The sequence below is a fragment of the Meriones unguiculatus genome, chromosome 5 (assembly GCF_030254825.1).
Source record: "Meriones unguiculatus strain TT.TT164.6M chromosome 5, Bangor_MerUng_6.1, whole genome shotgun sequence".
Taxonomy (NCBI): domain Eukaryota; kingdom Metazoa; phylum Chordata; class Mammalia; order Rodentia; family Muridae; genus Meriones; species Meriones unguiculatus.
This window is the reverse complement of record NC_083353.1, coordinates 106,783,533-106,811,094: the sequence shown is the minus strand read 5'-3', so window position 1 is coordinate 106,811,094 and position 27,562 is coordinate 106,783,533. Positions and strand designations below refer to the sequence as shown.

Sequence of the window (27,562 nt, the reverse complement as noted above, 5' to 3'; positions counted from 1 at the left end):
GGCACAGAGAACTTGTTCAAATGTTGATTTTTATTTTGTAACGTTAGGGTCAGGGGTGTAGTTCAACAGTTGTGCTTGCCTTCCATGCACAAGGCCTAGGGCTCAGTGCCCAGAAGTACAAAATTGTTTGGGTTTTTTGAGACAGGATTTTTCTTTGTAGTCCAAGCTGGCTTCCAACTCATGGAGATCTTCCTGTGTGCCACCCTACCTGGCCAAAATAAAATTTTAGGTGTTCGATGAAGTGGGTTTTGTTTTGTGTTTAGCACATTTACAGTGCTGTGCAGGCAGTAACACTAGCCAATTCTAGGAGATTTTCATCACTCGAAAAAGAAACCCCATTGTAGTCAACAATTAGTCCTTTCTCCCCATTGGTCACTAGCAACTGACTTTGTGTGTCTGTTTTGTGCATTTCATATAACTGGAACCCTACAGTGTGAGGCCTTTGAGTCTGGCTTCTTCGGTTTGCATCTTTGCATGCACTCGCCATATTTCACCCATTAGTGGATATTTAAAGGTTTATTATTAGGACTGGTTGCCAGTCTCTGTTTCTGGTTTTGATTTCTAATGATAGGCTGTCACTAGGTAGCTCTGCCTGGCCTGCAACTCATTATGTGACACAAGCTGGCCTCAAACTTATGTCTGTCCTCCAGGCCCATCTCTGAACACTGGGATACAGGCGTGTGCCACCATAACTGGTTCCAGACCACAGCACTCAGTCGTAGCATCCAAACACCTGTCACTTATTTGACCTTGACTGACTAGGATTCTCACCACCCAACTGAGTGTCGTATTCTTTTTGAATGAGAAAAGTGAAGCCTAAAGATGAGATCTGTCAAGATCCTGCAGCTTACAAGAAAGTAGGGAAATTTTCACTTCAAAATCAGTAGCCATGGAAAGAATGGGGCATAGGCATGATTCCTCGCAGGTGGCACCAACCCGGAGCTAAGCAAATCTCCGACTCTCCTGGCATCCGGGGAGGAGGGAGGGGAGGGAAGCTGGGGGGGGGAAGAGTTCTTCCGAGCACGTGGACGCGCTCAGCCAATCCGTGTAGGGCATCTGTAGTTATGGCAACAGGAAGTTTAGTTACCTTTTGCAAAACTTGAAGCTGATTTGCACCGTGTGGCTAAGCCTGGGGCGCGCCGCACAGCGCCGTTTGTAGGAACACGCCAGCTCCCTGCGGCAGAACCATTGGAGAGCGCCGGGAAAGGCTGGAGGCTTCATTGTGCGGTTTCTGCTCTGCGGGAGGGGTTGCCAGGAGTTCCAGAAGGCCAGGAACTCTTCAGGATTCCTATTCCCAGACCTCTCTGGAGGAGCAGGCCAAGTCACCTGGCTTGGAATCAGAGCCGGGGCTCTTGTGCCTGGGACCCTGTATAGTTCTCAGTTGAGCAACAATGTCTCCTATATTGAAGAGACCTGGAGAAGCCGGCTGTCTGTCCCCAGCCAAGCTCTCAAAGAGCTGCAACTTGAGAGGTAGTGGGAGCAGACAGCCGAGAAGAGCTGTGGGGGCTGTGGGCCCGAAGAGCAGCGTTCTCCAAAAGCCTCCTCCTCCCCCACCTGAGGCTTCACAGACAGAGGCTGTCTCTAGCCAAATTTCCCTGACCCAACTTAAGGAAATGCTCAAAAAGCTGAGCAGATACTCTAAAGAAACCACTGTAGAGGAGGCCCCGAAAGCTAAGGAGGGGAAAGTCAGTCGCTCGACCTTCACCTTCACAGTCTTTGGTAAGTGAGGGTGCTTTTCATGGAGATGGAAGGTTAAATGAGGACCTGTAAACTAGTCAAGCGAGAAGTTGTCCAGATGCGCGGCAGTGCTGCGATGGGCTCGACCACACGGAGATGAGTGGGAAAGGGGCCGTCCAGTGTGAAGTGTTGACGCTTAGGAACCAGCAGGGCCACAGGAGCCCAGGATGGTGGCCCAAAAGGGAGGCAGCAGCTGAGGTGTGGGTCATAAAAGAAGGAGTATGTGTGCTAAGCAGTTAGGGCTCTCTGACAGCCGCTCCTGAGAAACACAAGTGGGTCAGTGAATGGAGTCCCCTCCAGTACTCAGGGTCCACAGTGAAGTTCTTTGTGTTCCTGGCAGCCTCCGAGCAGAAGCAGAGTCAGGCACTGACAGCCAGTGACATCAGAGAGTGCACCTGACGTGGGCAGGAGCTGAAATACAGTGCCTTCCCTTCCAATTCCGCCATCCCTTCTGATGGTGGCAGCGGCCCGTCGGTGCAGGAAACCACCTTCTGTGCATGGTCACAGCCCTAAAGAGCCCTAGAAAGAAGCGCCATGAAGAGCGAAGAGCGGGTGGCGGAAGCGGGCCCCCCTCAAGAGCATGGCTGCATGACACCTGTTGGCTTACTCACTGTTCTATGGCTGTGAAGAGACACAACTCTTCACTGAGTTGTGAAAGCATTCATTTGGGGCAGGCTTACAGTTTCAGAGGCTTAACCTGTTATCGTCGGGACAAGGAGCATGGTGGCAGGCAGGCATGGTGCTGGGAAGGTAGTAGGGAGTTTACACTGGGAGAGAGAGACCGGGCCTGGCGCAGGCTTTGAAAATCTCAAAGCCACTGAGCAGCGATGGTGTTCGCATTCAATCCCAGCACTCAGGAGGCAGAGGCAGGTGGATTTCTTTGAGTTCAAGACCAGCCTGGTCTACAGTTGGTTCCAAGACAGCTAGGCCACACAAAGAAGAAACCCTGTCTGAGGGGGGTGGGGGGGGAGAGGACACGGGACAGGACGAAATTCAAAGCCCATCCCCATTTTCTCCAACAAGGCCACACCTATTAATCCTTGCAAACAGTTCCACTTCCTAGGGACAAAGTATTCAAACATTTGAGCCCATGGGACCATTCTTATTCAAACCACCACACCCTTACTGTGGACCACACAACAGGAAGGGCTGGAACAGAAGCCTCAGGGAACACCATGCACTTTGGAGCACACAGCAACTGGGTAAATGGAAGCCAAGGGCCAGGCAAGGAGCGAGCAGACATGACTGAGCAGAAAGGAGCAGTGTAGACAAAATATCAAGGTGGGTGAGAAATCATGAGGGGGGAGAGGGGCAAAGAGCTTTAGGCCACGGCAGGAGGAGCGTTGACTCCACCAGCCTTGGTGATGAAAGCCTGTCATCCCATCATTTGGGAAAGTGGGGCATCCTAGCCTACCTGATGAAGATCCTGGCTCAAACCAAGCTATGGTGGAACTAAATGTGGGGGCTGTAGGGGACCCAGAGGCATGGAAAAGCAGAGCTGGGAGGACTTAAAGGGAAGGTGCTGCCTGAGCTGGGTCTGGGAAGAAAGTTAGAGAGAACTGGCTTAGGGAGCAGGAGGCAGTTTGCGTGTGAGCTGGGCTGCCTGTGCAATGAGCCAGCCAGAGCTGTTGGTACAAATACAGGTGAGGAGGGGCCAGCGACATCGCTCTGTGTCCAATCCCCACACCTGGGGGGGGGGGAAGCGGTTGATGATGGCGTACACCATTTAGAAATGGAAAACTTGAGATATGAAGATCAAGTGACAGCTGGGTTACAGCAAATAGCTATGAGCTTGGCTCTGGGGCCTTGAGACATGGTTCAGTGGTTGAGAGCACTGCTCTAGCAGAGGTCCCAGGTTCAGTTCCCAGCACCCCCACAGAGGCTCACAACCAGTTATAACTCCAGTTCCGTGGATTTCAACACCCTCTGGCCTCTGCGGGTACTGCACATGTGGTGCACATACATACATTCAGGCAAAACATTCACACATGTAAAAAGAAATCCTAAAAAAAAAAAAGAAATCCTAAAACAAAAGATTTTGCCTGTGGGGCTAATTAAGCTCTGCTAGTCATCAACCCAGTGGCTTTGGGCCTCTCTGGGCCTCAGTGTCTCTATCTGAAAAAATATGCCCAGTCATAGCACCAGCCCCATGTCTACATTAGTCATTCATGAACTGTTCACTGAGTTCCCAATATATGTAAGCACTATGGTAGAGCCAAGACTCCAGCAGAGAGTACGACAGACACAGACAAGGGCCTGGTCTTCATAGTGCTGTTTCCTAGGAAAACACAAAAACCAAAAACAAGTCATTGTACCGGGAGTAGCAAACAGAAATGCTCCCCTTAAGCAGTTACTAAATGAACTGAGTTTAGTTAACAGGAAATGTGGGGGGAGCATGGGGGGTACTGCAAGCTGGAGAGACCACGTCCAGGTTACAGTAACTCAGCTGGAGACCTTTTAAGCAATGTGGCCAATAGAAGGAGAGGCACCAGCATGCAGCCTGACTGCATGGAATGGTGTCTTATTTACTTTTCTATGGCTGTGATAAAACACCACAACCAAAAGCAACTTGGGAAGGAAAGGGTTTATTTCATCTTACAGTCTGTATTCCATCATTCAGGGAAGTTAGGGCAGGAGCTGATGCAAAGGCTATGAAAGGGTGCTTCTTGTTGGCTTGCTCCTTGTAGCTTGCTCAGCCTGCTTTACCACAGCACCCAGGACCACTAGCCCAGAAGTGGCACTATCCCACAGTGAGCTGGATCCCCTCCCACGTCCATCATCAATCAGGAAAAGAAATGTCAGACTTCCCCACAGGCCAGTCTGGTTGGGGATATTTTCTCAGTTGAGGTTCTCCTGACAGGGCTCTCGCTTATGTCAAGTTGACATAAAACCAGCCAACACAGATGGTGATGGTGGCATGAAGGAGCACACGGGTCAACGTGAGCAGAGTTGCCAGGGGGCTCCAACTGTGAGCTGAGGTGTGGTCTGAGGCTGAGAAGATGAGGAGGGTGGGAAGAGCAGAGGGAAAAGCAGCTGGCAAACCCTTGGCAGGATGAGGTTTCCTTCAGTCACTGAGGGGACAGAGGGGACCTAAATGTGCCTGTGGCACTGAAAGGAGAAATGGGATTGCTAGTAAGTCTGTGTGGGTTGGCAGGGGAAGATAATGGACCTCTTGTTCTGTCAGGGGAAGGCTTCTTGATGAGTAGATTTTGCCACCAGGTATTCAGGTCTGTAACCTACTGCCTGAGCACCCCTGTATTCAAAAGGAAGTTAAGAAATGGAACCCAGTAAGGAAAAAAAAAATGGGTTTATTTACAAGTTAGCCAAACTGAAAAGAGGAAATAACCAATTCTCTCCCAGTGTGTCAGACTTAAAAGTTCTAGAAAAGCATGAGACAAAGGGCAGGTCAGCTGTGAGACAGTACAGCCTGTTCCTTCTTGGGAGGAAGGGTGGCTTGGTCCCAGGATGCCTGACTTGTCTCCGTTAGCAGCACGGAGGGCCTGCTATAGCTCTCATGGGTATGGAGGCTTCGCCTACATCTATGTCTGTGAACAGTGTGTGTGTGCAGTGCTCTTGGAGGACAGAGGAGGGCCTCAGAGCCTCTGGAGCTAGAGTTACAGAATGCTACGCACTACCACGTGTGTAGGAATCGAACCCACATCCTCTGAAAGAGCAGCCAGTGCTTTTAACCACTGAGCCATCCCTCCAACCCCCTCTTTTTTTTTTTTTCCCCCTCACATTTATTTATTTCAGTAAGTAGAGGAGGACCTGTGCCATGGTGCAGATATGGCCAAAGTACAACTTGTGGGAGCCTGTTCTCTCTCTCCACCATGTGGGTTGCAGGGATCTGTCCACAGGTTGTCTTGGCAGCAAGCACCTTTATCCACGGAGCCGTTTCGCCCGCCCACCTGCTATGTCATTACAAGTTGGGGGTGAGGAACATGTCTCAGTGACACAGTACTTCTCCAGCAAGCACAAGGCCCTAGGTTCAAGTCTTAGCACCACAAAGAAGAGAACTTATATGTAGTGAATGTAGATGTGTGTGTGTATGCGTACATATGGACATATGTGTGTATATATATATAAACTTACATACAAAACAACTCTAATACTCATCTCCATCACCTGATAGATTAGGTATCTTGTTATCCCCATCTAACAGAAGAAAATGAGACAGACTGAGCAGGAAGCAGGCCAACACTCAGAGCCAAGCTCTCTGGATCAAGCCTTGGCTCCCACCAGAGGGTGCTGTGGTGCCTAGGATGGTCAGGCAGGGCCAGGTGGATTCTGGGAGCACATGCAGAGTGCAATAGGAATCAGAGACTGGAAAGCCCTTTGCTTCATGCCTTCTGTTTCTGTGTAGGTCACGTTAGATAACATCGTTTTCCTCACCATTGTGATGTGGTGATACAGCCAGGCCAGAGACCAGGCACTGTGATACACAACCAGCTCCTGCAACAGTTTTTCTTTTTCCTGGCTCTTTTTAGCCCTCTTCCAAAAATGAACTCCCCTTATAACCCTCTTCTCCCAAGGAGCCTTCCGGTCTTTCACCTCTTTTGTGGGTTATTAATATTTAATATTGATTTATCTTTTAGTTAAGCAGTGGTTATTCCTAACCCAGCTGTATACCCAAATCACCACACAGAGACTGGGATTTATTTAATTAACCTAGAGCACAATGCTGGGCAATAGTTACTCCAGCCTAAACCTCCAAGCCCACATTGTTTCCTACCATTCAGATTCACCCATTATACTTGCTTTTAGTCATATCTTAGGTCTGGATCATCTCTCCTCACGGTTCCTAGTCCTGTCCTCCTGATCTCTGCCTCCTCCTACTCCCACTTGCTTCCTTCTCCTCCCCTCCAGACCAGGATGTCCCTCCCTAGTCTCTCCATTGCACAGCACTGGCTGGTTGTTTAATTGACAATTACAGAGAACAAACTTGAGACAGGTGATGTTTAGAATAAGCATCGAAATGCAATGAAACCAGATTGTGGGGGAGAGAAATCAGCATTTGAATGAATAAGGGTAAATTGTATACATTCCATAAGAACATTATATCAACACACCTCCATAGATGATGACTCTGATGACGCCAACAGCCGGGTGCCTGTCTTCAAGCCTGAGCTGGTCACTGCCCACTGCTTCAGGTGGTTGAAGAAGAAAAACTTCCACCTGCCACAGAGACGCCGGCGGATCATCATTGTGTCTGGCACAAAGGACCAGGTGCCAGCCCACCCCAAGCCCCTGCCTCAAGCTCCCCCTCCACCCATACCTAGCTTTAAAGCTCTAGATATTGAAGATATCCAAGAGCCACCAATGGACAGGAAGGTCTGGCTGAAGCAGAGGGCAGAGCTGCGGAGTCAGGTGGAGTCATTTGGTGATGTCAAGACATGGGTGAAGAACAAGCCCCGCATCACACCATCGGAGGCCAAGGTTCTGCTCATGATTCGCCAGGAAAAACAAGCCTCCAAAGAATTGAAGACTTTAGTCAGTATACCCGAAGTGAAAATCCCTAGCCAGAAGATGCTGAAGGCTCCAGGAGTGAGTTGTCATTTTGTTTCCTTGGGTTTGACAGGACAAGGTAGTTTGCCCTATTTTACAGAGTAGCAAAACCAAGTCCCCAAAGGAAGGTGTTTGAGTTATCTGCTGCTGTGTAACAAACACCCCAGAGTCACTTAGAGAAACAGATGCTTTTCATTGCATACAGCTATGTCTGTGACTCTGGACTCTAGGCGCCCTCTAGCTGAGCGGTTTTGTCTCCATGTCAAGAGGACAGGCTGTGAATTGACCAGGGCAGGAAAGCAGACCAAGCTTGTTCAAGTGTTGATCAGAGGCTTCAGTGCCTCCCTCAGGGACCTCCCAGAGACTACATATGAATACTCACAAGAAGGCAGCTAACTGTCCCCGAAGTGAGCCTTCCAGAACAAGGTGGAGGAAGTCACAGTGTTGTTATGCGCTAGGCTCTGGTCTTGATGGCAGAATGAGCCATGAGTACTGCCTACACTGTGGGGATGGAAAGGAGAGGCCATCTTGGCTGGGGGAAGGCCAGAGACTATGTGGACATACTTTAAGAGCACCCCAGCTGGGGCACACGAGCAGTCTGTCTTGATGATGGACACCTGTCTGCTGGAGGAGGCAGGTGCTAAGCCAGTGCTTCTGGGTTAATGGCTAATTTGGGGATGGAGACTATGAAGTTAGGTGAGGAGGGGCCCATCCTGTGATAGCATTACCTAACTTGGAACCATGGTTTGTACCCTGCAAACCAAAGTTCAGCCACCCATCCTCAATAAGCCAATTAAAGCAGCCTAGTTATATAAAGAACAGTGTGGCCACATTAAGAACAGGGACAAAGGCATAGAGCGCATCCTGCCCCCTGGTCCATCTTTGGGTCCTGAAGTTAGATTGAAGTGTAACAAGAGGGCTTGGGATATGCACATCTGAGCAGTCTGCCCCACTCTTGCCCCTTTTAGTATCTAACTTCCAAATTCATCCGACAACACGCACCCCAGCTGCGACTGCCCAAGCCCCCTGTCCTGTCTGACTTGTACACCTACCTGCGGAGTCGAAAGCTCAAGATCCTGGATGTATTTAACAAGGGGGATCGGGGTGAGAACGAGCGAATACCCAGGGAGGAATTTATCACGTCTCTGAAGGCAGTAAGTACAGACTGCCCCCCTGGGCCTGGGGTTTGCCTTCCCTCCCTCAGGCTCTGCAATGCACATGTTCTTCCAGAGGACAGAGTTCAATTCCCAACACCCACATCAGGTGGCTGACAAACACCTATAACTCTAGGAACACCTTGTGCTGCTTCTTTCCCTTTAATTGAACTAATCAAGACAATATCTCACAGGTACGCCCAGAGGCTAACTTAATCTAAACAACCCCTCACATGTGTGCCTGAAGATTTGTCTCATAGATAATTCTAGATCCTGTCACACTGGCATTCAGTATTATCCATCTCTCTCTCTCTCTCTCTCTCTCTCTATCTATCTATCTATATACATATTTTTTTAAAGCCACGTGTGGTAAGTGGCTCCTTTATTGGACCAGATAGGGTAGAAATTTCTATCATCATAGAAAGTTCTGTTGGTGTAAGACAGGATCTGGGCCCGTGTATTAACTCCAGCCTGCCTCTTTAGAAAACAAAAGCACACTTTTCTTGAACACAGCCTCATTCACTCATGTGTGCACATCTGTGAGTACGCTCATGATACAGTGGCAGAAGCCCTGTGACTCACAAAACCTAAACTACTTCGTGTTGGCTTTGATGAATTCAATATTTGTGTATCTTCAGCACAAGAGACCCTTAAAAAGCAGAAATTGTTACCTGTATCTTTTTTAAATATTTATTTGCATATATTTCATGTGTATGAATGTTTGCCTGATTGTATGTGCTTGCACTATATATATATATAATATATAACATTATACATATATATATATATATATATATAATGGCCTCAGAGGCTAGAAGAGGGCATCAGATCCCCAGAACTGGAGTCACAGATGGTTGTGAACGTAAGAGCTGGGAACTAAACTGGCGTCCTCTGCAAGAGCAGTGAGTGATCTTAACTGCTGAGCTATCTCTCCAGGCTATTTTTCATTTTTTCATTCATGAATTTATTTTGATTTTTCAAGACAAGGTTTCTCTGTGTAGCCCTGGCTCTCCTGGAACTCACTTTGTAGACCCCCACTGGCCTCAAACTCACAGAGACCTGCCTGCCTCTGCCTCCCAAGTGCTGGGATTAAAGGTGTGCACCACCACTATCTGGCATTTTTTTAAACAGATTTGTTTATTTATTAATTATGTATACAGTGTTCTGTCTGCATGTACACCTGCAGGCCAGAAGAGGGCACCAGATGTCATTATAGATGGTTGATGAGCCACCATGTGGTTGCTGGGAATTGAAAACCTTTGGAAGAGCAGCCAAGTGCTCTTAACCTCTGAGCCATCTCTCCAGCCCTGGCGCTTTGTGTGTGTGTGTGTGTGTGTGTGTAACGTGCACATATATGCAGGTGCCGCAGAAGCCAAAAGAGGGCATCAGATCCCTTGGAGTTGGGGTTAGAGATGGTTATGAGCAGCCAGGGGAGAGTGCTGGAAACCAAGCCCAGGTTCTCTGCAGCAGCAGCACACACTCTGCAAAGCCATCTCTCCAGCCCCACAGTCTCTCCAGCTGGGGCTTGAACTCACGACCTTGCATATACTACAAGCTCTCTACTACTGAACTATACCCAGACTCACAGTTTCAATCAGTTTCCAAACATTTTTATGAGATACAATTATATGAACACCCAAAACATTTTTTTAAAGTTATTTATTTATTTATTATGTATACAATGTTCTCCCTGCATGTACACCTACACACCAGAAGAGGGCACCAGATCTCATTATAGATGGTTGTGAGTCACCATGTGGTTGCTGGGAATTGAACTCAGGAGCTCTGGAAGAGCAGCTAGTCTCTTAACCTCTGAGCCATCTCTCCAGCCCAACATTTTTTTTTTTTTTTAAAGTAAATGTCTTCAACTACCAAAACAAACAAAAAGTTTAAACATTAAATCCTGGGCCAGGAGAGATGGCATGGCAGTTAAGAGCACACTTACTATTCTTGCAGAGGACGGAAGTTCAGTTCCCAGCACCCACATGACAGCTCAAAATTCCCTGTAACTCCAGTTCCAGGGTATCTGTCACCTTCTTTGAACCTCTGTGGACATTATGCATGCACGTGGTACACTCACATACATACAGGCAGAAACACTTACACACATAAAATAAAAAGAACTTTTTTTTTTGAAACAGGGTTTTCTCTGTGTAACCTTGGCTGTCCTGGACCAGGCTGGCCTTAAACTCATAGAGATCCACCTTCCTCAGCCTCCAGAGTGCTGGGATTAAAGGCGAGCACCACCAACCCCGGCTTTATGTATGTATGTATACATGTATGTATGAATCTATGGTATTTATTAGAGCAGCTTACAGGTTATGGTCAGACTAGTCTTTTTAAAAATAATTTATCTAATTTTATTTTATGTGCATTAGTGTGAAGGTTTCAGATTCCTTGGAATTAGCATTACACACAGTTGTGAGCTGCCATTCGGGTGCTGGGAATTGAACCCGGGTCCAGTTTGGAAGAACAGACAGTGCTCTTAACCACTGAGCCATCTCTCCAGACCCAGACTCGTCTTAACATTGCTGTCTCCTGTTGGAAGGTCCAAGAATCCAGTAGTTAGTCTCCATGTCTCAGCTGGTCTTCAGTATATGCTGGAATCCCAAAGGAAGAAGTAGACTTTAATGCCAGTGAGAGGAAGGGCAAGCAGGCCAACACCAAAGGCTTCCTTCTTTCATGTCCTTCAGCTGCCAGCAGGTGTGGCCCAGATTAAAGGCGGATCTTCCCACTTCAAATAATTTAATTAAAAAAAAAATCTCTCACGGGTGTTTCCAGCTACTGGGGATTTAGTTAATTCCAGATGTAGTCAAGTTGACAAACAAGAATAGCCAGCATATCCTTAAAAGAAAAAAGTGAGCTGAGTGAGGTGGCCCGCACCTATGGTCCCAGCACTCTGGGAGGTAGAGGCAGGCAGAGCTCTGTGAGTTCAAGGACAGCCTGGGCTACAAAGTGAGTCCAGGACAGCCAAGATGACACAGAGAAACTCTGTCTTGGGGGGGAAAAGGTGTATACATTTCTGATACTTCAGTCGAAGAGGGCATAGCTGTTCCTCGTGGATAAGGCTAGATGTATAACTTTCTTCTTATCCAATATGTTAATCAACTGAAAAAGACTGTGTAAAGATAGAGGCCTATCTGGCCTGGGTTTCGAAGGAGGGACAGTAGTTTTTCAGGCAGAAAGAGGGAAGCGTTTGGGCAAAAGCAAGGCAAGATAAATCTCAGAGTACATTCAGGGGGCCTAACAAGGGCTCTGCACTCCTGTGGCAGCAGGGAGTTGGAGAGTCGAACAGCTTGGCCAAGCCTGCTGGTAAGGGTGAGGTGGGTCTCAGTAACGTCTTGTGCCTCCTCAGATCGGAGTTCCTCTGAAGAACCAGGAGCTGGAGGACATAGTCATCTACCTCGGCACTCTCGGGAAGCAGAATGCCATCACCACAGATGCCCTCCTCAGCACCTACAAGCAATGGGCACAGACCCAGCAGAGAGAGACCGTGCCCACTGCCAGGGAGTGTGCGTGCCCTCCCTGCCCTGGAGCCAGCCTGGCTCTCCTCAGTACTTCCATCCTCAAATGGCTCCTCCTCCTCCTCCTCCTCCTCCTCCTCCTCCTCCTCCTCCTCCAGTTTGCTATAGGTTTGCCAAGCTCTGGAGTCCCCAGGCACAAAGGTCAATGAGGAAACAGATACTTTCTCAAGGGCCCAGCTGCCCTTTTGTCTATTCAAAGATGAAGTCCAGCATCTGTCCTCAGAGGGACATAAAGTATTAATATAAAACAGCCGAGGGCTGGGAATAGAGGGGTGGCAGAGTGCTTGTCTTAGCATGTTCGAAGCCCTGGATTTCATCCCAGCACTGCATGAAGCAGGCATGGTGTCACGCTGATTCATGTTGTCGTACAATTCTAGCACTCATTATGGGGGTGGAGCATCCTTGACTGTAGAGAGTTTGAGGTCAGTGTGGGATACAGGAGACTTTATCTCAAATAAAATTAAACCAAGGAAAGGTTAACTAAAATAGATTGCTAAGAAACTGAATGAACATATTTGGAGTTAGCTGCCTTGGGCTTTCGGTCATCTCGGATGTTTTATAAGCAGGGACGCTGTGAACAGCTGTTATGCACGTTACATTTGCTCTCATGTGCTTGTGGGGGCCACATCTGTCCAGACACACCAAGAAGACATCAACTAGAAAGGACTCTCTAATGTGTGGGCTATGAATTTACAGCACAAGCCTGTATTTTTGATTGACTGTTTTGAGACAAGCCTTCTCTACATAGCTCTGACTGTTCTGGAACTCACAATGTAGAACAGGCCCAGCCTCAAACTCACAGAGGTCTGCCTTCCTCTGTCTCCCAAGTGCTGCGATTATAAGTATATGCTACCATGCCTACTTTATGTGTGGTGCTGAACTCAGGGCTTTGTGTATAGGCAAGCATTCTAACAACTGAGCTACACCCCTCAGCCCCTCTAGCTTTATGTATGTTTGTGTGTGTGTATAATATATATATAATATAATATATGTAATACATATATTATTGTTGTGGGGAATAAAAACAAGCAGCTGCAACACTCACCATCTCAGCTCCCTTTCAAATAGAGTAACACCATCATTTCTTTAAGTGGAATGGGTCTTGCTTTGCCCCTATCCACCAGGCTGGCAGGAAATTAACCTCAGACACACTTTAGGGAGGGGTGGAGTCCTGTCCCCTTTGAGATAAATAAAAGCCATCAGGAAGCAATTGGAGAGGTTTTCTTGCAGGGGTGCCAAACTGAAGCCGGGTTTCTAGAATCAGAGTGAATGCCTACGCCAAGGGCAGCGTTTTCCCTGGCGTGGTGCCTTAGGCAGCCCCTGCACAGTGTGCATTTCCCCAGTTCTAGATCCCAGACTTCCCTTCTGAGGCAGTCCTGCAGATACACCAGCTCCCGCCCCTACTCCATGAGCGTCCCCAACAAAACCCAAGCACCCTCACAGCTTCTATGGCCCAGGGTCAGCACCTCCTGGGTTTCATTCCTCTGCTCTGCTCCTCCCAGAACCTTCTGAATGCCCAGAGCGGCTGTGATCTCATAGCTGGCTGGAGTCACTGGAGCATAGTGCTCGACAATAATAGCTATAGTCGAGGACTGTGACACACACACACACACACACTACTTAAAAAAAAATCCCCCTTTATCTTGACTTGAAGGCAGCCGTTATCTATTGATTGGTTGCTATCTCAGTATGGTCAAATGCCACCCTAGAGGGTGGCAGTGGGTAAGACGGACGTGGGGGCGTCTATCAATTTGTCTAAAGGAGCAAGCTTCTAGGCCTCTGGACTCAGAGGAAAGGAGGTGATTGCATTTCTTGGGCACCAAGTGGGGTTGGCAGCATTTGCGCAACTAAGTTTTCCCTGGCTGCCTGGAGGTTAGAGTTGCTATTCATGTTTTCCACGGAGAAAGCAAATGTCCAGAGAGGCCAAGCTGCTTGTCTGGAGTCTCAGGAGGAGGTGAGGCCAAGATTTCACCTCAGCATGAGGCTGCCACCAGGACCTTGGCAAGGTGTTGGAAATCCTTTCCTTGGTCCCCATTTTGGCAGTTATCATCAAAATGCTAGGGCTGCTTGTAGGGACTGGGAGAATGCAGTGAGCGCGCAAGCCCTGCTTCCAGCAGCTTACTCATGGTAAGATGCTGTCCACCTCGACAGTTGCCTTGGCGTCACCTAGCAGGAGTGTCAGGATGGTAGTCAGACAAAGCTCTAAGTGTTGGGCCGACCCCTTCGTGACTGGTGCTGGGAAGAGCATCCAAGGCAGGTGGAACTGCCAAGGTCAAGGGCCTCGGGCAGGAAAGACTCTTGAGGTACAGGACGGCAAAGGTGAGGAGTCACTAGTAGGATGTGGGATGGCTGCTGAGGCAGATTTCCACAGCACAAGTTGATCTTGTTTATGTTTTGTTTGTTTGTTGAGACAGGGTTTCTCTGTGTAACAGTCCTGGATGTCCTAGAACTCACTGTGTAGACCAGGCTGGCCTTGAACTCACAGAGATCTGCCTACCTCTGCCTCCTGAGTACTGGGATTAAAGGTGTGCACCACCATGCCCAGCTGCCATTTTATAAGGGTTCTGTTTGTCACTTGGTGGGAACAGGGTGACAGAGGATGTGAGAGGCACAGGAAAAGGGTGGAGGGTATGCAGATATGGGGCTTGATAGCAATGGAGGGGATAAATTCACAGTGCCCCCAGATGGACGCTGGCTGGACATTTGGGAAAGGGTCAAAAGAGCATGTTGGCATCTGCTCAGTGACATCATGTTGCGTTCCACAGCTGGGTACCCTCTTAGTCCCTCCTTCATCTTTCCCTCCAACTCTAGATTACAGGTTATATATAAAGAAAAATTCCCTGAAGCGCATCTCCTCAGACGAGCAGGATGTCTCATACCCACAGACTCCCAAGATGGACCTGCTGAAGGTGCCTGAGGTTGATACAAAGATGGAGGGGCGGCCTATGACAGAGGAGGACATGGAGGATGTGGGCAGGCGTTACCGTGAGAGGCGAAGGAAGAACAAGGTATCTGTCTGGCACAGGCTTGGGGGCTGGGCAGGCCAGGTTCAGGACTCTTACACTGACACCTGCTGGCTGGAGCGCTCCGAAAGGTCTCACTTCCCTCAGCCCTTGACTGTCATCTCCACAGTAAACAGCTTGGTGTGGTGAAATAGCCTTGTAAGGCCAGCACTCAGGAGGTCCTGTCAAAAGGATTATATGTTTGAGACCAGCCTGGGCTGAACTGAAAGAAAAACCCAAATGAGATACATACCTTTAATCCTAAGACTTGGGAGGGCAGAGACAGGTAGATCTCTGTGAGGCCAGCCTGACTGACATAGTCAGTTCTAGGACATTAGAACTACACGATGTATGTCTCAAAGAAACAAAAACAAACCAAACAGCAACAAATAAAAAAACCTCAACAGCCAGTGACAGTGGGTGACACTGCACTGGCGATATGGCTTCTACTCAGGATTACATACAAACAAACAGCTCTACCCAATTCAGAGTCCCCGATTCAGTAGCCAAAGACTCAAAAGACTCATCTTTCAACAGGATGCCTACCTCTGAAGCACTTACTGCTGCTGTGCCTTCTCATAGGTACCACACAGCACACGGGCACACCCAGCATGAGGCTGTGGTCCCAGGACTCATGTGTCAAGTCCCCAGAGCCCTTCAGGGGTAACTTTGACCTCAATGCTTGTTCCTCCAAGCTGCTAGCTTTGGAACCTGAAATGCAGCCCCCTGTTCAGGTGGTTTTCTTCATAAGGGCCTCTCTGAGGGAAGTGGAGGAAGTGCTATGCCGCCTTCCAGCCAGGGAGAATATCACAAAGACACAAGATGGAGCCTCCTCTGTTCTCCCCACAGCTCTGTCTTTCCTCCATCCAATACATGGAGCGCTGCCGGCTGGTTCGATCTGGGGTAAAAGCCTTTGATGAGCACTGCCTGCCATCCACCCTTTCCGGGGAGATGGAGGAGCTGATTAATGTGAACCGCAGGAATGACTTCCTGCTCTACCTGAAGTGCTGGGAAGTCTGCAAGGCCTACAAGCTCCCGCTGACTGAGGACATCCTCATGAGAGGTAGGGGCTTGCTTCAAGGGGAAGCCTTGAATGGGCCTGAGCAATGGCTAAGGTGGAATTGGCCCAGCTTCCCTATACGTGCAGCCAGCCAAGCCACCGAGGCCTTTGGTGGGAACGCCGGGGAGGAAAGGAAAAGCAGCCCGCCTGACCGCCGGGTGGGATTCCTAGGACATAGGCTCTGGACACGTGGGCTCCTTAGGTGAGATTTGGGGGATCTGGGTTCTAGATCACTGCCTCCACACACCTCACCCACCTACCCACACACATCTACCAGAAAGAACACGCACACGTATGAACACCCCCATCAGACAAGTTCAAAACCATGAGAAATCACCATCAAAATAGTTACCAAAGTAGTAAATATTTTGTAGTAGGGCTGGGAGTGGAGCTCAGTGTTAGACTGCTTGCTTTATCAAGTATGAGGTCTTGACTCCATACCTGCCATGCTCACACACATACACATACACACACACACACACACACACACACACACACGCTCATGCAAGCACACACATGTACACACTAATTAACCTAGTGAAGTCTGGTTGAATCTTCCTGCCTCCAAACTAAGCTTGCTAAGTAGCTTCATCCTAATTTACGGTTACAAATTAATTGGTGTCTCTCCTTGGTCCCCTGATGAGCAGGATCATCCAGGGTGCCTTCTGATACTGAACTGCAGCTGTATGCCCTGCGTTATGAAGAGCTGTGGGAGAGTTTAGGGAAACTCTCCACCCTGTTGTGTTTTGCAATTTCCAGCGAACCTACAGTCATCTGAAAATAAGAAGTTGGGTTGGCAAGATGGCTCAGCAGGCTGAGGCCTTTCCTGCCAAGCCTAATGACCAAGTTCAGTCCCTGGGACTCACATAGTAGAAACTAAAAACCAGCTCCTACAAGTTGTCCTCTGACCTCTACATGTGTGTGGCAGTGCTCTCTCTCACTCTCTGTCTCTCTGATACATACACATACATAGAGACGAGAAATAAAGAAAAAGTAAATAAGCAAATGAATAAATAAATGTGATTTTACAGAGTTGTGAGCCAGTGAGATGGTTCAGTGAGTGAAGGCACTTGCCATCAAACCTGATGACCCATACTCAGAGTTCACATAAATATAGAGAGAACAGACTCCACAAAGTTGTATTCTAGCCCCCACATATACGCCTGGCCACTCTACCTGCCAAGCCATCTTGCTAGCTCAGAAAGAAAATGAATCTTTTAAACAGAAGTGTGTGAATTTGTTTAAATAGTTCCCATGTCACCCTAAAATTTGCTCAATAGACTCTGCTGTCTTCCTTGTTGCCCACAGCACTACTGTATCCAGGAGACAAGTTAATTACTATAAAAGACCAAGTCCGCCCGATCCGGCAGCCTGGAGGCTATTACCTAGACCAGAGGCTTGGTCGCAGTATGGCTGAGTTTGGGGACCGCTGCCACCAGAACCTTGGGGAAAGGAAGACAGACAAGCTGAGTTTCGGGCTGTCCCTTTAGCTGCAGGGGCTGGGGTGTTTTGGCAGTATCTGTGTCCCTGCCTGGTCACTTCTGATTGGCCTAATCCCTTAGCCCTCCCCCCCCCTCTTAGTGCATATCTTATACAGCGGCCATCCTGGCCACAGGCTTACATAATCATAAGGCCAGTGGAGAAGATCCAGAGCGGGTGTTATTTTACCCTGTCAGGAGCTGAGGGACCAATTCCCTTTCCTGTGCTGCCATCGTGTGGCAGGCACACTCCTTCTCCACTAAGAGGCAGGCTGGTAGCCTCCGGGGAAACAAAATGTTACCCCAACCCTTAGACAAACCTCCTTTGAAGGTTAATTCCCCCTCCAGTCCCACCAGATGTGGACCAAGCACCCAACTACCGTGGGTAACGTCCATAGGGACTGCCAGGAGAGAAGGAGATGGCTAATCCCCGAAAGAGGGTTGGGGTGGTGGGGAAAAAATGCCTGGCAGGCGGCAGTGCAGCTCAGTGAGCGCAGACAAGCTTCCTGTCAGCAGTCAAGCTGCTGCGCTCTGAGCCTCAGCACCTTCATTTGTAAAGTGGGTACAGCACTCCTGTCACACACAGGGAGGGCTGGACAAGCCCTCATCCTCAGTGCTGCCACTGTGGCTGTTGCTTTGTCCGGCACCTGTCCTAAGGTTTTTAAGTACAGGGCCGGTCTGGACCCACAGCAGTGCTGAACGTGACCCAAGCTTAGCAGCAGCTTGGTGGACCTGTGAGATAGGCCTTTAACCTGTGGCTGGCACCAATTCCTAAGTCTTGAATCCAGGAAGTGGGTTTGAGGACTAAGTTATCAAACACATAAGCCTGTGGAGAACACATAACAGAAGGTATACACTGGTGAATGAGCAGACAGGTGGCCTACTGTAGCTGTACGGTCCACTGCTAGAAACCTGCCCAGAGAGAATGGGACTGGACCCTGAATGTTTCAGCTGCCCAGGAAAGAGATTTTTCCTTGGGTTTGCCAAGCCACAGCTATAAAAGAGAAAGGTCTCCTAGCTAAAGGAGAGACATTGGATATCTGTCACCTCTAGGAACTAAGTTGTTAAAGATCCTGAAGCCAGGCACTAGGTGTAGCGAGTGCACAAGGCCCAGAGAATCATTTGTATCAGAAGAAAAAAAAAAAAAAAAGAAATTCTAAGGTCATATGTGGGCTTCGGAAGGAATCCAGTGATCTGGTAGTGATGTCTGCTGGGCCAAAGTATGGAAAGTGAGTCTTTATCGTGCTTCTCCCACAGAGCTTGGCCTCTGGCAAGAGGATTGGGAGTCAAGTCAGGAGATAAGGCCCAGTCCGGCTAAGCCCAGGGCATAGGTTGTGCCTTGGTGTATGGAGACACAGCTAGGGCCTCACCACAAAAGAACAACGTCCAGAGCTCTGGTCTGACACTCAGAAACGGATCCCTTAGTGGCCCCTACCTGCTTTCCAAAACCCACCTTTCCTGAAGTTTTGGAAGGGGGGTTGTTTTGAGACAGTTTCTCTGTGTAGCCCTGGCTGTCCTGGAAAATCACTCTGTAGACCAGGCTGGCCTCAAATTCAGAGATAGGCATGCTTCTGCCTCCTGAGGGCTCTGGCTCCTGGAAGTTTCTTTCTGCTAACACTGTCTTTCTCTGTCCCCTGCTAGGAAAACATCAGAGAAAGTCAAGAAAATGAACTTTCAGGAATTCCAGGAATTTACTTGGTTTGTTGTGGTTCTGTGTGTCTGCAGGGAGGGTAGAGGGTGAGGATGGGAGGGCTGGCCTCTCCTCCCCCCAGCTCTGGGGCCTGTGCACACTGGACAAGATCCTAGCACTGTGGTGGGGCTCTATGACCAAGGCCTAAAGGGCAGCAGAAGAGTGCTCAGGGAGTGCCAGGCACAATTGCTCTGGGGGCCCCCATGAGTGAACTCATCTACATTGTCACCAAAAGCCCGAGCTGCTCCAGACATACCACTTATAGGAGAGGACACTGACATAGTCTCACATCTGAAGCTGAAGTGAGGCTGGCTACAGATGCTAGATTCCAGACATGATATCCGAATACTTTCAGATGGGGCCGGGGTGTAGCTTAGCAGCTGGGCACTAACCTAGAGCATTGTGAGGTCCTGGGTTCTATCCCCAGCACCAAAAAGACTGGCTGAAGTCGGGGGGGGGGGGGAGGTGGGGAGAAGCAAGCCCTCTAAAGCAACAGTTGCTCAACCTGTGACCCTTTTGGGGGCGGGTGTCAAATGACTTTCACAGGGGTTGCCTAAGCCCATTGGAAAATACAACTGTTCACATCACAATTCATAACAGTAGCAAAATTACAGTTACGCAGTAGCAATGGAATTTTATGGTTGGGGTCCCCACAACATGAAGAACTGTATTAAAGGGTCACAGCATTGGGAAGGTTGAGAATGACTGCTCCTGAGCCAGGACAGCACATGTCTAAGCGTGGGTTTAAGAAGCAGTTCCTGAGGCCTGCACAGTCTCTCATCATTGTGGGACCTTGGTCTCTAGACCTCTGGGTCCTCGCCGTCCTCACCAGGTGTATAATGCTGTCCACACTGCAGAATGTGGTCGAGGCTCAAGTTCTCTGCCGAGAAGGAGCCCTGGGCCTGGTCTCGCTGCAAAGGCAACCTTCCCTGTGTCTTTTCCTTTTCCAGGAATCTGGAGAAGAAGGGGAGCAGCAGTATTTCAGGCCCCCACCCCAATAACTTCTGGCCAGGTCACCTTCTGGACAAGCTGCGGCTCTACCTGCCCTCTGTGGCCAAGGACAACAATCTTGCGATCTTCAGCTATGTAGAACACGGGTACCATGGCCATGCTTACCCTGCCAGGTACCAGCCTAGGGACTGGTGGCCCATGAGAGACAATTCTTATGTTACCTATGCCTACCACGATGCACACAAGGTGTACTTCCTTAACTAGAGTGGCCTGCGGTGTGCTGGACCAGGGGCCCGCAGCTGCAGGCGCGAGATGTCAAAGAGCCATACAAAAGCATTCCCAGGGAAGGTCTGGGGCTGTGTCCCCTGATGCCACAGTCTCTCGTGCCATGCCTGGGAGTGTGGATGTGTCCAGACCCACCCATGGTGTGTTTTCTACCCTGTCATGACCTCTGCCCTTTTAAAATAAACCAGTTTAGAGCGGACCTGTGGCCTACCTGATGCGATTTCCTGTTTAAGGGCTGGACAACTTGAAGGTGTTGAGTGTGTGTGAGAGACAGGTTCCCCAGGACACCTCCCCCCTCCCGGGACATTAGTGCCCACTGGGCTGCAACAGGCAGTAAGAGTGTCCTTTGCAAAATGAGGCAGCAGCGTGTCCTCATATCCCCATGTAGGCGCTAGTTTTCAAAACTATTTTCTTTAGGATTTCTTAAGCTTCTACCTCCCTTCCAACCCTCAATCCTGTCAATCCTGGATAAGAAAGAACGTTAGAAGGGAGAGGGGACATAGACCTCTTTACTTCTGGCTGGATAGGGTCATCGGGTTCTTTTGGGGGTAATACCAATCTCAGTCATCAGCATATCCACCAGTCCAGGTAACCAGCAAACCAGCAAATTGCAGCCAGCATCCTTGTTCAAAGAATCATTGAACCGTTCTCTCGTCTCTCGGGCTGTCTCCTCCAAGCCGCCATACATTCTCCCACTGGACTCTCACATTTATATCTCTCAGCGTCCTCTAACTAACTCCAGCTGGCAAAGACCATGCCTTTGCACGAGGCAATTATCAGCCATGGACAAATTAAAACCCTGCACTTGGGTTTAAAACAAAAACATGTTTACATAACAACTGGGCTTTTAAAGAAACCAAAACTTCTGCTACATCCCCATTAGATGGAGGTCCCCAATCCCTGTGGGTCTTCAGAAATCAGAGCCATGCTCTCTAGCTCATGCCCCCCCCCCCCCCCCCCCCGTGATTCACCTACTTAACTTCCCCTTTGTAAAACGTGGTCTGTAAGCTGCCATTAGCTCCACCTTCCATTTTCCACACGCCACTGGACTTCACGTAGCCTGGAGGAGAAGCAGCCCGGGGGGAAGGGTGAGCAAGCCACAGACACAGGAAAGCTCTAGTCCCACCCTGCTGCTTGCCAGCCAGCCACCCCGGGCGATGGAAGTACTTCTCGGGGCCTCCACTCTCCTCTTCCAGCTAGCACCTCAAGGTAGTTGCTAGCATTCCTGCTGTCATCCCGTCTCACTTCCTATTGGAGGAACGTACTGGATTTAGCATCTGTCCCCATCTCCTGGAGCCACTTTCAAAATCACCCTTGACATCTGTTGTGTTTGGGTTGTAGAATCAAGGTTGTTTAAAATTGTTTTTTACAATTCTGCTGGGTGGCACTTACCTTTAATTCTGGGAGGCAAAGACAGGCATATCCCAGAGTTTGACGCCAGCCTGGTCTACGGAATGAGTTTTGTAGGACTACACACAGAAACCCTGTCTCAAAAAACAAAAACAAAAACAAAAATTATTCTGTACGCTTGAATGTTTTGCCTATATGATATGTACCACATGAATGTAGTGCCTACATAAGAGGGCATTGGCTCCCCTGGGACTGAAATTAGAAGGTTATGAGGCATCATGTAGGTGCTGGGAACTAAATCCAGGTCCTCTGCAAGTACAGCCAGTGCTCTGAACCAACAAGCCATCTATCTCCCCAGCCCTGGTTTGGTTTTATTTCCTTCTAAAATTAGATTTTTCACAATGATCTGAACAACAAAAGCTAAACAAAACAGACCAAGAAAAAAATTTAAAGCTAGGCAGCTGAATGGTTGAAAGTGTGGAGCCACATCTCCCAAATTCATTTCCCATCCATATCAAATGAAAAGAAAGAAAAGAATCACCTTATTCGTTTGTGACAAGGACTTACAGTGTCACGGCGAGTTGGCTAGTATAGCCTCATTTTATATGTAAAATTGGCCCTCTATAGCCTTTGTTCCATAGGGTGCATTCAAATTCAAACAAACGCAAATATAAAAATGTTCGAAATAAAACTGCATCTGTATTATGTAGACTTTGTGTGGGGGGGGGCGGGGGGTTGGATGGGGAGAGACGTCTAGTGGGTCTGGAAAACTATGACCTCGAATTCTACCTCAGCATCCCAAGTGCTAGGATTAAAAGGCGGGCACCACCATACCAGGCCAGCAGACTTTTTTTTCCTTGTCATTATTTCCTAAGCAATATTAACAACCTTGCACTTAATCAATACATTGCTCTAGGTACGTACTATAAGTGATGATGATCTGAACAAGCGTAAAATGAGGACAGGCTCCGTAACACGTCTTACTCCAGGGGCTTGAACATCTGTAAATTCTGGTGTTTTAGGATATTTGCTCAACCAACCTTTTAAATGGCGTGCAATGGCGCACGCCTGCAATCCCAGCACTCCGGGAGGCAGAGGCAGGCGGAGCTCCGTGAGTACGAGCGAGTTTACAAGCGAGTACAAAACAGCTAAGGCTACACAGAGAAACCTCGTCTCAAAAAAAAACAAAAAACAAAAAAAACAAAGCCCAAACCAAAAAAACCCTCAACCCTCTGTTTTGCCACCTCCTAACCACAAGGAGGCGCACTCGGGATCGAAGATATTTTTTAAAAAAACCAATCCGGGCGGAAGTAGATGCCCAGCTAGTAGGTCTCGTCTCAGAAAGAATACCAAATTTCCTAAGTAGTCCCAAGAAAAAGATACATTTTAGTTCATTCCAAGATGTTAATGTCTACTATAGAACACTAGTACAGTGGGATTTTTTTTTCAGCATTATTTCTTGGGCACGTCTTCGTTTTCTTTGGAAGACCTAGAGCCGGAAGTGCTTCCCTTTTCCCTACCAGGACCTGAGGCTACGTCCCATCATCCCTTGCGCGTTGCCGCCCCTTCCTTCTTCCTCGGCGCTACCTACGAGGTGGCTGCCATCTGTTTGGAGGTGAGTCTGCATCGCCGGTCATCCGCCCGCCTGCGGGCTCTGCGCGCCCCAGTCGCCGGGTGGGGAGACGCCTCGACGTCGGTCTCCGCGCTGGCGCCGTAGCGACAAGCGCGCACGGGCCGGGCCTACGGGCTGTTGGCGATGCCTCGGAGTTCGCCTGGGGCCAGGCGTCGGCCAGGGCCGTTTTGCTGCCATGGAGCCCGTCGGCTTGGGACGGGGCAGGTCACTTTCGTGTTCTCTTGTTAGCAGCCGTTCTTGGTGGCGGGTAGGACATCTTGGGTCAGGAAACTGCCCCCGCTCTCCTGCCTTCGAGGTGCCAGAGAGCAAAAAATGCTTGCAGAACGTGTGCTCGTTCGGTCCTTAGTGTATGCTCGGCAAAGCACGTTCTTTATGGAGGGAGCAGAGAAGGTACCTTTCGATGGTGCTTAGGTGATCCGGGAGGGACGCGCTGGCTGGGGACGTGTTAGAAGTACGGGCTTCTGCGTGTTTGCGGCGGCAACACTTCTAACGTAGTGATCGCTAGGTTGGGCAGCTTGATGGAGTGGGATTTGCTGCCCTGGCCCACTAGAAGGTCCTGATTCGGGTTATAGGTTAGCTGCTGTCGTACTTCGAGTGAGGTTCAGAGTAGGTGAGGCGCTCCCTGACCTCTTGAGATCGCGTCTGGAGAGTGGCTAGTATTCTGCCAGCTTCGGAAGCAGGAGGGAGAACAAGCCTAGCAGAGGTACCCATTCCATTCCCAGTTTGCTCAGTAGCTGGTGATTGGAAGACACTCTGCAACATAACTGTGGCCTTAGACAACCAGCCTCCCCTCCCAGGTTCTTTGATAACGTGTATCCGACTTTATAAATAGGCAACATGGCTGCCCTCCGGCCCCTGGTGAAGCCCAAGATCGTCAAAAAGAGGACCAAGAAGTTCATCAGGCACCAGTCAGACCGATATGTCAAAATCAAGGTATGTGTGTGGTTCTGTGCTGGGGTTAAGGTCTGAGCGCACGTTTATGGGTTTTAAGGTGACACTTTGACTATTTGATACTCGAAGTGTGCAGCTCAGGACTGTAAGGAGTTGATTCTCTCCTTCCACATCATGTGGTTCCAGGTGATCAGACTTAGGTTATCTGGTAGCAGGCACTTACCCTGAGCCATTCCTGCAGCCTGACCTTATGTATTTTTTATGTATGGGTGTTGTCATGTATATCTGCTGTTGGGCTTTTTTGCTTTTTGGGTTTAGTTTTTTTTTTTTTTTTCAAAACAGGGTTTTTCTTTGTAGCCTTAGCTGTTCTGGAACTAGATCTGTAGAGCAGGCAGGCCTCAAACTCACAGGGCTGCCTCATGAGTGCGCGAGCACCACCTCTATTATGAGTGCCTTATTTTTTTGAGGCAAGCCCTCACTGGGTCCAGAGCTCACCAGTTGGCTGGGCAGGCCAGCGCAGCCAGCACCTGAGCCCTCCTCCCTGACCTTTTTTGAAACCTAATTACAAATGAAGGTGATCCAACTACTAGGGGTGGAACCCAGGCATCATTTTTGCCAGGCAAACGTTCTGCCGGACTGAGCTGCAGCCTCAGCCTTTGCTGTGTGCATTTTATGGGGCAGAAAACTTAGGTCTTAAGAAAGATGTGCGGTCCCCTCTTATCCTGACCCGTGTGGGTCTGAATTTGTGGTCTGGTAGGAAGGTTTTGAGTCACAGCTTCAGGAGATTTTTTTCTATTGAAAGTGTATGAAGAGGTAGGACGTTATATTGCCCAAGGCTGCCGCCTATACAGCATGCCCTCTCTGAATTTAGCCCTCTTCCTGCTGAGGAAGAGCTGGCAGTTTGCACGGAAACTGACTTGGCTTCTGTGTCTTTAGCGAAACTGGCGGAAACCCAGAGGTATTGACAACAGGGTTCGGAGAAGATTCAAGGGCCAGATCCTGATGCCCAACATTGGTTATGGGAGCAACAAGAAAACTAAGCACATGCTGCCCAGCGGCTTCCGGAAGTTTCTGGTCCACAATGTCAAAGAGCTGGAGGTGCTGCTGATGTGCAACAAGTGAGTTGGTCCCAGCTCTGGCCTGCTTAGGAGTGTGCCTGCCTTCTGAGACTCTGGGGCACTGACTGGGGTAGGCTTACTGAGCTTAGAGAATGCTGGTTAGGGAGTGGATTCTTCAGAGCACTGCAGGTATGTAGGAGCTGAGGTAGGCTGTAGGCACAGCTGTTGAGAAGGTTGTGGGGTGTTCTGAGCAAGTTACAGCCCTGGTGACCTGAGGTGCACAGTCAGCTCCATCAAGCCGAGGCCTTCCAGGACATGGCATTGACACTGGGTATGAGGATGTGGTAGGAACAGTTTCTTTTTCCTTCCTGGTAAATGGGTTGGAAACTGCATTCCCTCCACCCCTGCGTAAATTAGCAGGACTGCAGAGAATGAAGGTTGTGTGTGATCTGGTTTAGAAGGATTTGTTTTCTGAGGTGGTTGTATTGCAGGTAGAGATAGTCGGCATGGGGAGTTATGTTGTGCATTTAATCAAGCGTTGATTGAAATGCGGGAAGTTTGGAGGGGTGGTGCAGGCTGGTGGCTGAATGTGCAGGGACAGTGCAGTCCTGTGGCAGTGCCTTTTAAGATTGATTTATTATGTATACAGTGTTCTGTCTGCGTCTAACCTCAGAAGAGGGCACCAAATCTCATTGTAGATGGTTGTGAGCCACCATGGGGGTGTTAGGAATTAAACTCAGGACCTCTGGAGGAGCAGGCAGTGCTCTCTGAACCTCTGAGCCATCTCCCCAGCTTGGCGATGTTGTCTTTATTAATAGTGCAGTGTTGGTTGGATCTACATTTCTAATGGGTACGTAGGCCTCTCAGGCTGCTTGGCATTGTTCGTCAAAGCCTGCAGGTGCCCTTGCTCGCCAAGTTCAGGTTATTTCCCCCTGTGTAACTGAGAAGCAGGGCAAGAGGAAGGTTACAGACCACTGAAAATGTTTCCTGGGTGGTAGAGTCCTGGGGTAAGATATGGCTGTACATGACTGAGAGTAGTAGCTGTGCCAGTTACTGCTACAGACGCAGGTGGCCAGGGACAGGGAGTTCCGGGTCAAAAGTGTGTTGTGATCCATCCTCAGGTAACTGTATGAGAGTCTTGCTGTCCGGCTCCTTTTTATTTGGGAAAGCTACTGGTCACGTCACTCTTGAGTCTTGCTTTTCTAATGGCTTTTCATCAGCTGCCTGTCCAGCTTCATCGTCCTCCACACCGGGAGAATGTGCATTAGGACCACTGGTCAACACTCTGGGTGGTGTGTGCAGTGTTCACTAGTTGAAGTGTGTAGCTCAGTATTTGCCCTGGGTGCCTTTGGGCTCCTGTGGAAGAACTGTGGTGTGAGGAGAACCTGAGTCTGGTGTGGCAAGCTCCCCCTGTGGACTAGTTAATGCCTTGTCACTGTAGCCCACTGCGGGAGCCTTGGTGCCTGGGTCTGCAGGATTTTAGCTTTTTGCCAGGAACCTCTGCTTGGCAGTGGAGTGGAGGTCAGGAGTCACTTCCTCGCTGGTGACCTTTCTTTGCTTTTCTTTCAGGTCTTACTGTGCTGAGATTGCTCACAATGTGTCCTCCAAGAACCGGAAAGCCATCGTAGAAAGAGCAGCACAGCTGGCCATCAGAGTGACCAATCCCAACGCCAGGCTGCGCAGTGAAGAGAATGAGTAGATGGCTTGTGTCCGTGTTTTATTTGTGTTTAAAATAAAACCACAAAAACTGCCATCTTGATAATTCTGCCTTTTTGGAAACTGGAGATTGCTCTTTGTGTGTTAGTCCCCAGTGGGCCCTTCACCTGGGAGGTTAGAGGGAGCCAGGCTCAGAATCTCACACTAGCCTTGGCTGCCTGCAGGTGGCTGGAAGAGGGCTTGGCCCTCTGCAGCATAGGTGCATCTGGGGACAAACTAGCCTCTGCTCTGATCCTGTCATGTGATGTCTTTGGAGGATTGAGAACTTCATGAAACTGGCAGGTGTATTTCCGCCACATGAGATGCTACAGGGGACACAAGATTCACCAGTTAAGCACAGGCTGGTCTCTATCTAGTCCTCCAATGTTTTGAGACAATAAAGTTCAGAAGGGCATAGCAGGTGATAGATGTCACCTTAGTGTAGAAATGAGGCTGGTCTTAGATCCTGTAGATGAAAAATGTATTCCAGGCTGCCTGCTTTGGTCAAAACCCAGTGTGAGGGCTGGGGACACAGCTTGGGCAAAGGCC

At 49.2% G+C, this 27,562-nt stretch overlaps 2 protein-coding genes, 1 long non-coding RNA gene and 1 other non-coding gene across 9 annotated transcripts in view; 3 read left to right on the top strand and 1 right to left on the bottom strand.

Annotated features, from left to right (window-relative positions):
• The window catches only part of Rpl32 (ribosomal protein L32), a 114,895-nt gene extending 87,815 nt beyond the window's left edge, over positions 1–27,080 (top strand). Inside the window, exons 1-4 of one of the 4 annotated variants that reach the window (XM_021641000.2) lie at positions 23,210–23,351; positions 24,202–24,302; positions 25,197–25,378; positions 26,888–27,080. In XM_021641000.2, coding sequence (XP_021496675.1) covers positions 24,207–24,302; positions 25,197–25,378; positions 26,888–27,017 — 408 coding nt within the window. In that variant the 5' untranslated portion in view covers positions 23,210–23,351; positions 24,202–24,206 and the 3' untranslated portion in view covers positions 27,018–27,080. The other 3 variants (XM_060383985.1, XM_060383984.1, XM_060383986.1) reach the window with 3 other exon arrangements.
• Efcab12 (EF-hand calcium binding domain 12) lies at positions 1,129–20,575 on the top strand. The gene is made up of 9 exons (XM_060383987.1): positions 1,129–1,719; positions 6,815–7,281; positions 8,211–8,396; positions 11,752–11,908; positions 14,732–14,928; positions 15,772–15,985; positions 17,291–17,447; positions 19,102–19,158; positions 20,101–20,575. The coding sequence occupies exons 1-9, from the start codon at positions 1,392–1,394 to the stop codon at positions 20,363–20,365; spliced, it is 2,028 nt and encodes a 675-aa protein (XP_060239970.1). The 5' UTR covers positions 1,129–1,391; the 3' UTR covers positions 20,366–20,575.
• On the bottom strand, positions 19,165–23,176 carry LOC132654255 (uncharacterized). 3 transcript variants are annotated; one of them, XR_009591917.1, is made up of 4 exons: positions 22,777–23,176; positions 21,779–21,874; positions 21,362–21,446; positions 19,165–20,104 (listed from the first exon to the last, which is right to left on the bottom strand). It is a non-coding gene; the product is annotated as an uncharacterized LOC132654255 (long non-coding RNA). The 3 variants fall into 3 exon arrangements; XR_009591916.1 differs by having other exon boundaries at positions 21,779–21,870; XR_009591918.1 differs by lacking the exon at positions 22,777–23,176 and adding an exon at positions 22,661–22,768.
• Positions 23,994–24,133, top strand: LOC132654416 (small nucleolar RNA SNORA7). Its single transcript, XR_009592068.1, has one exon. It is a non-coding gene; the product is annotated as a small nucleolar RNA SNORA7 (small nucleolar RNA).
• Positions 27,081–27,562: the final 482 nt, after the last annotated feature.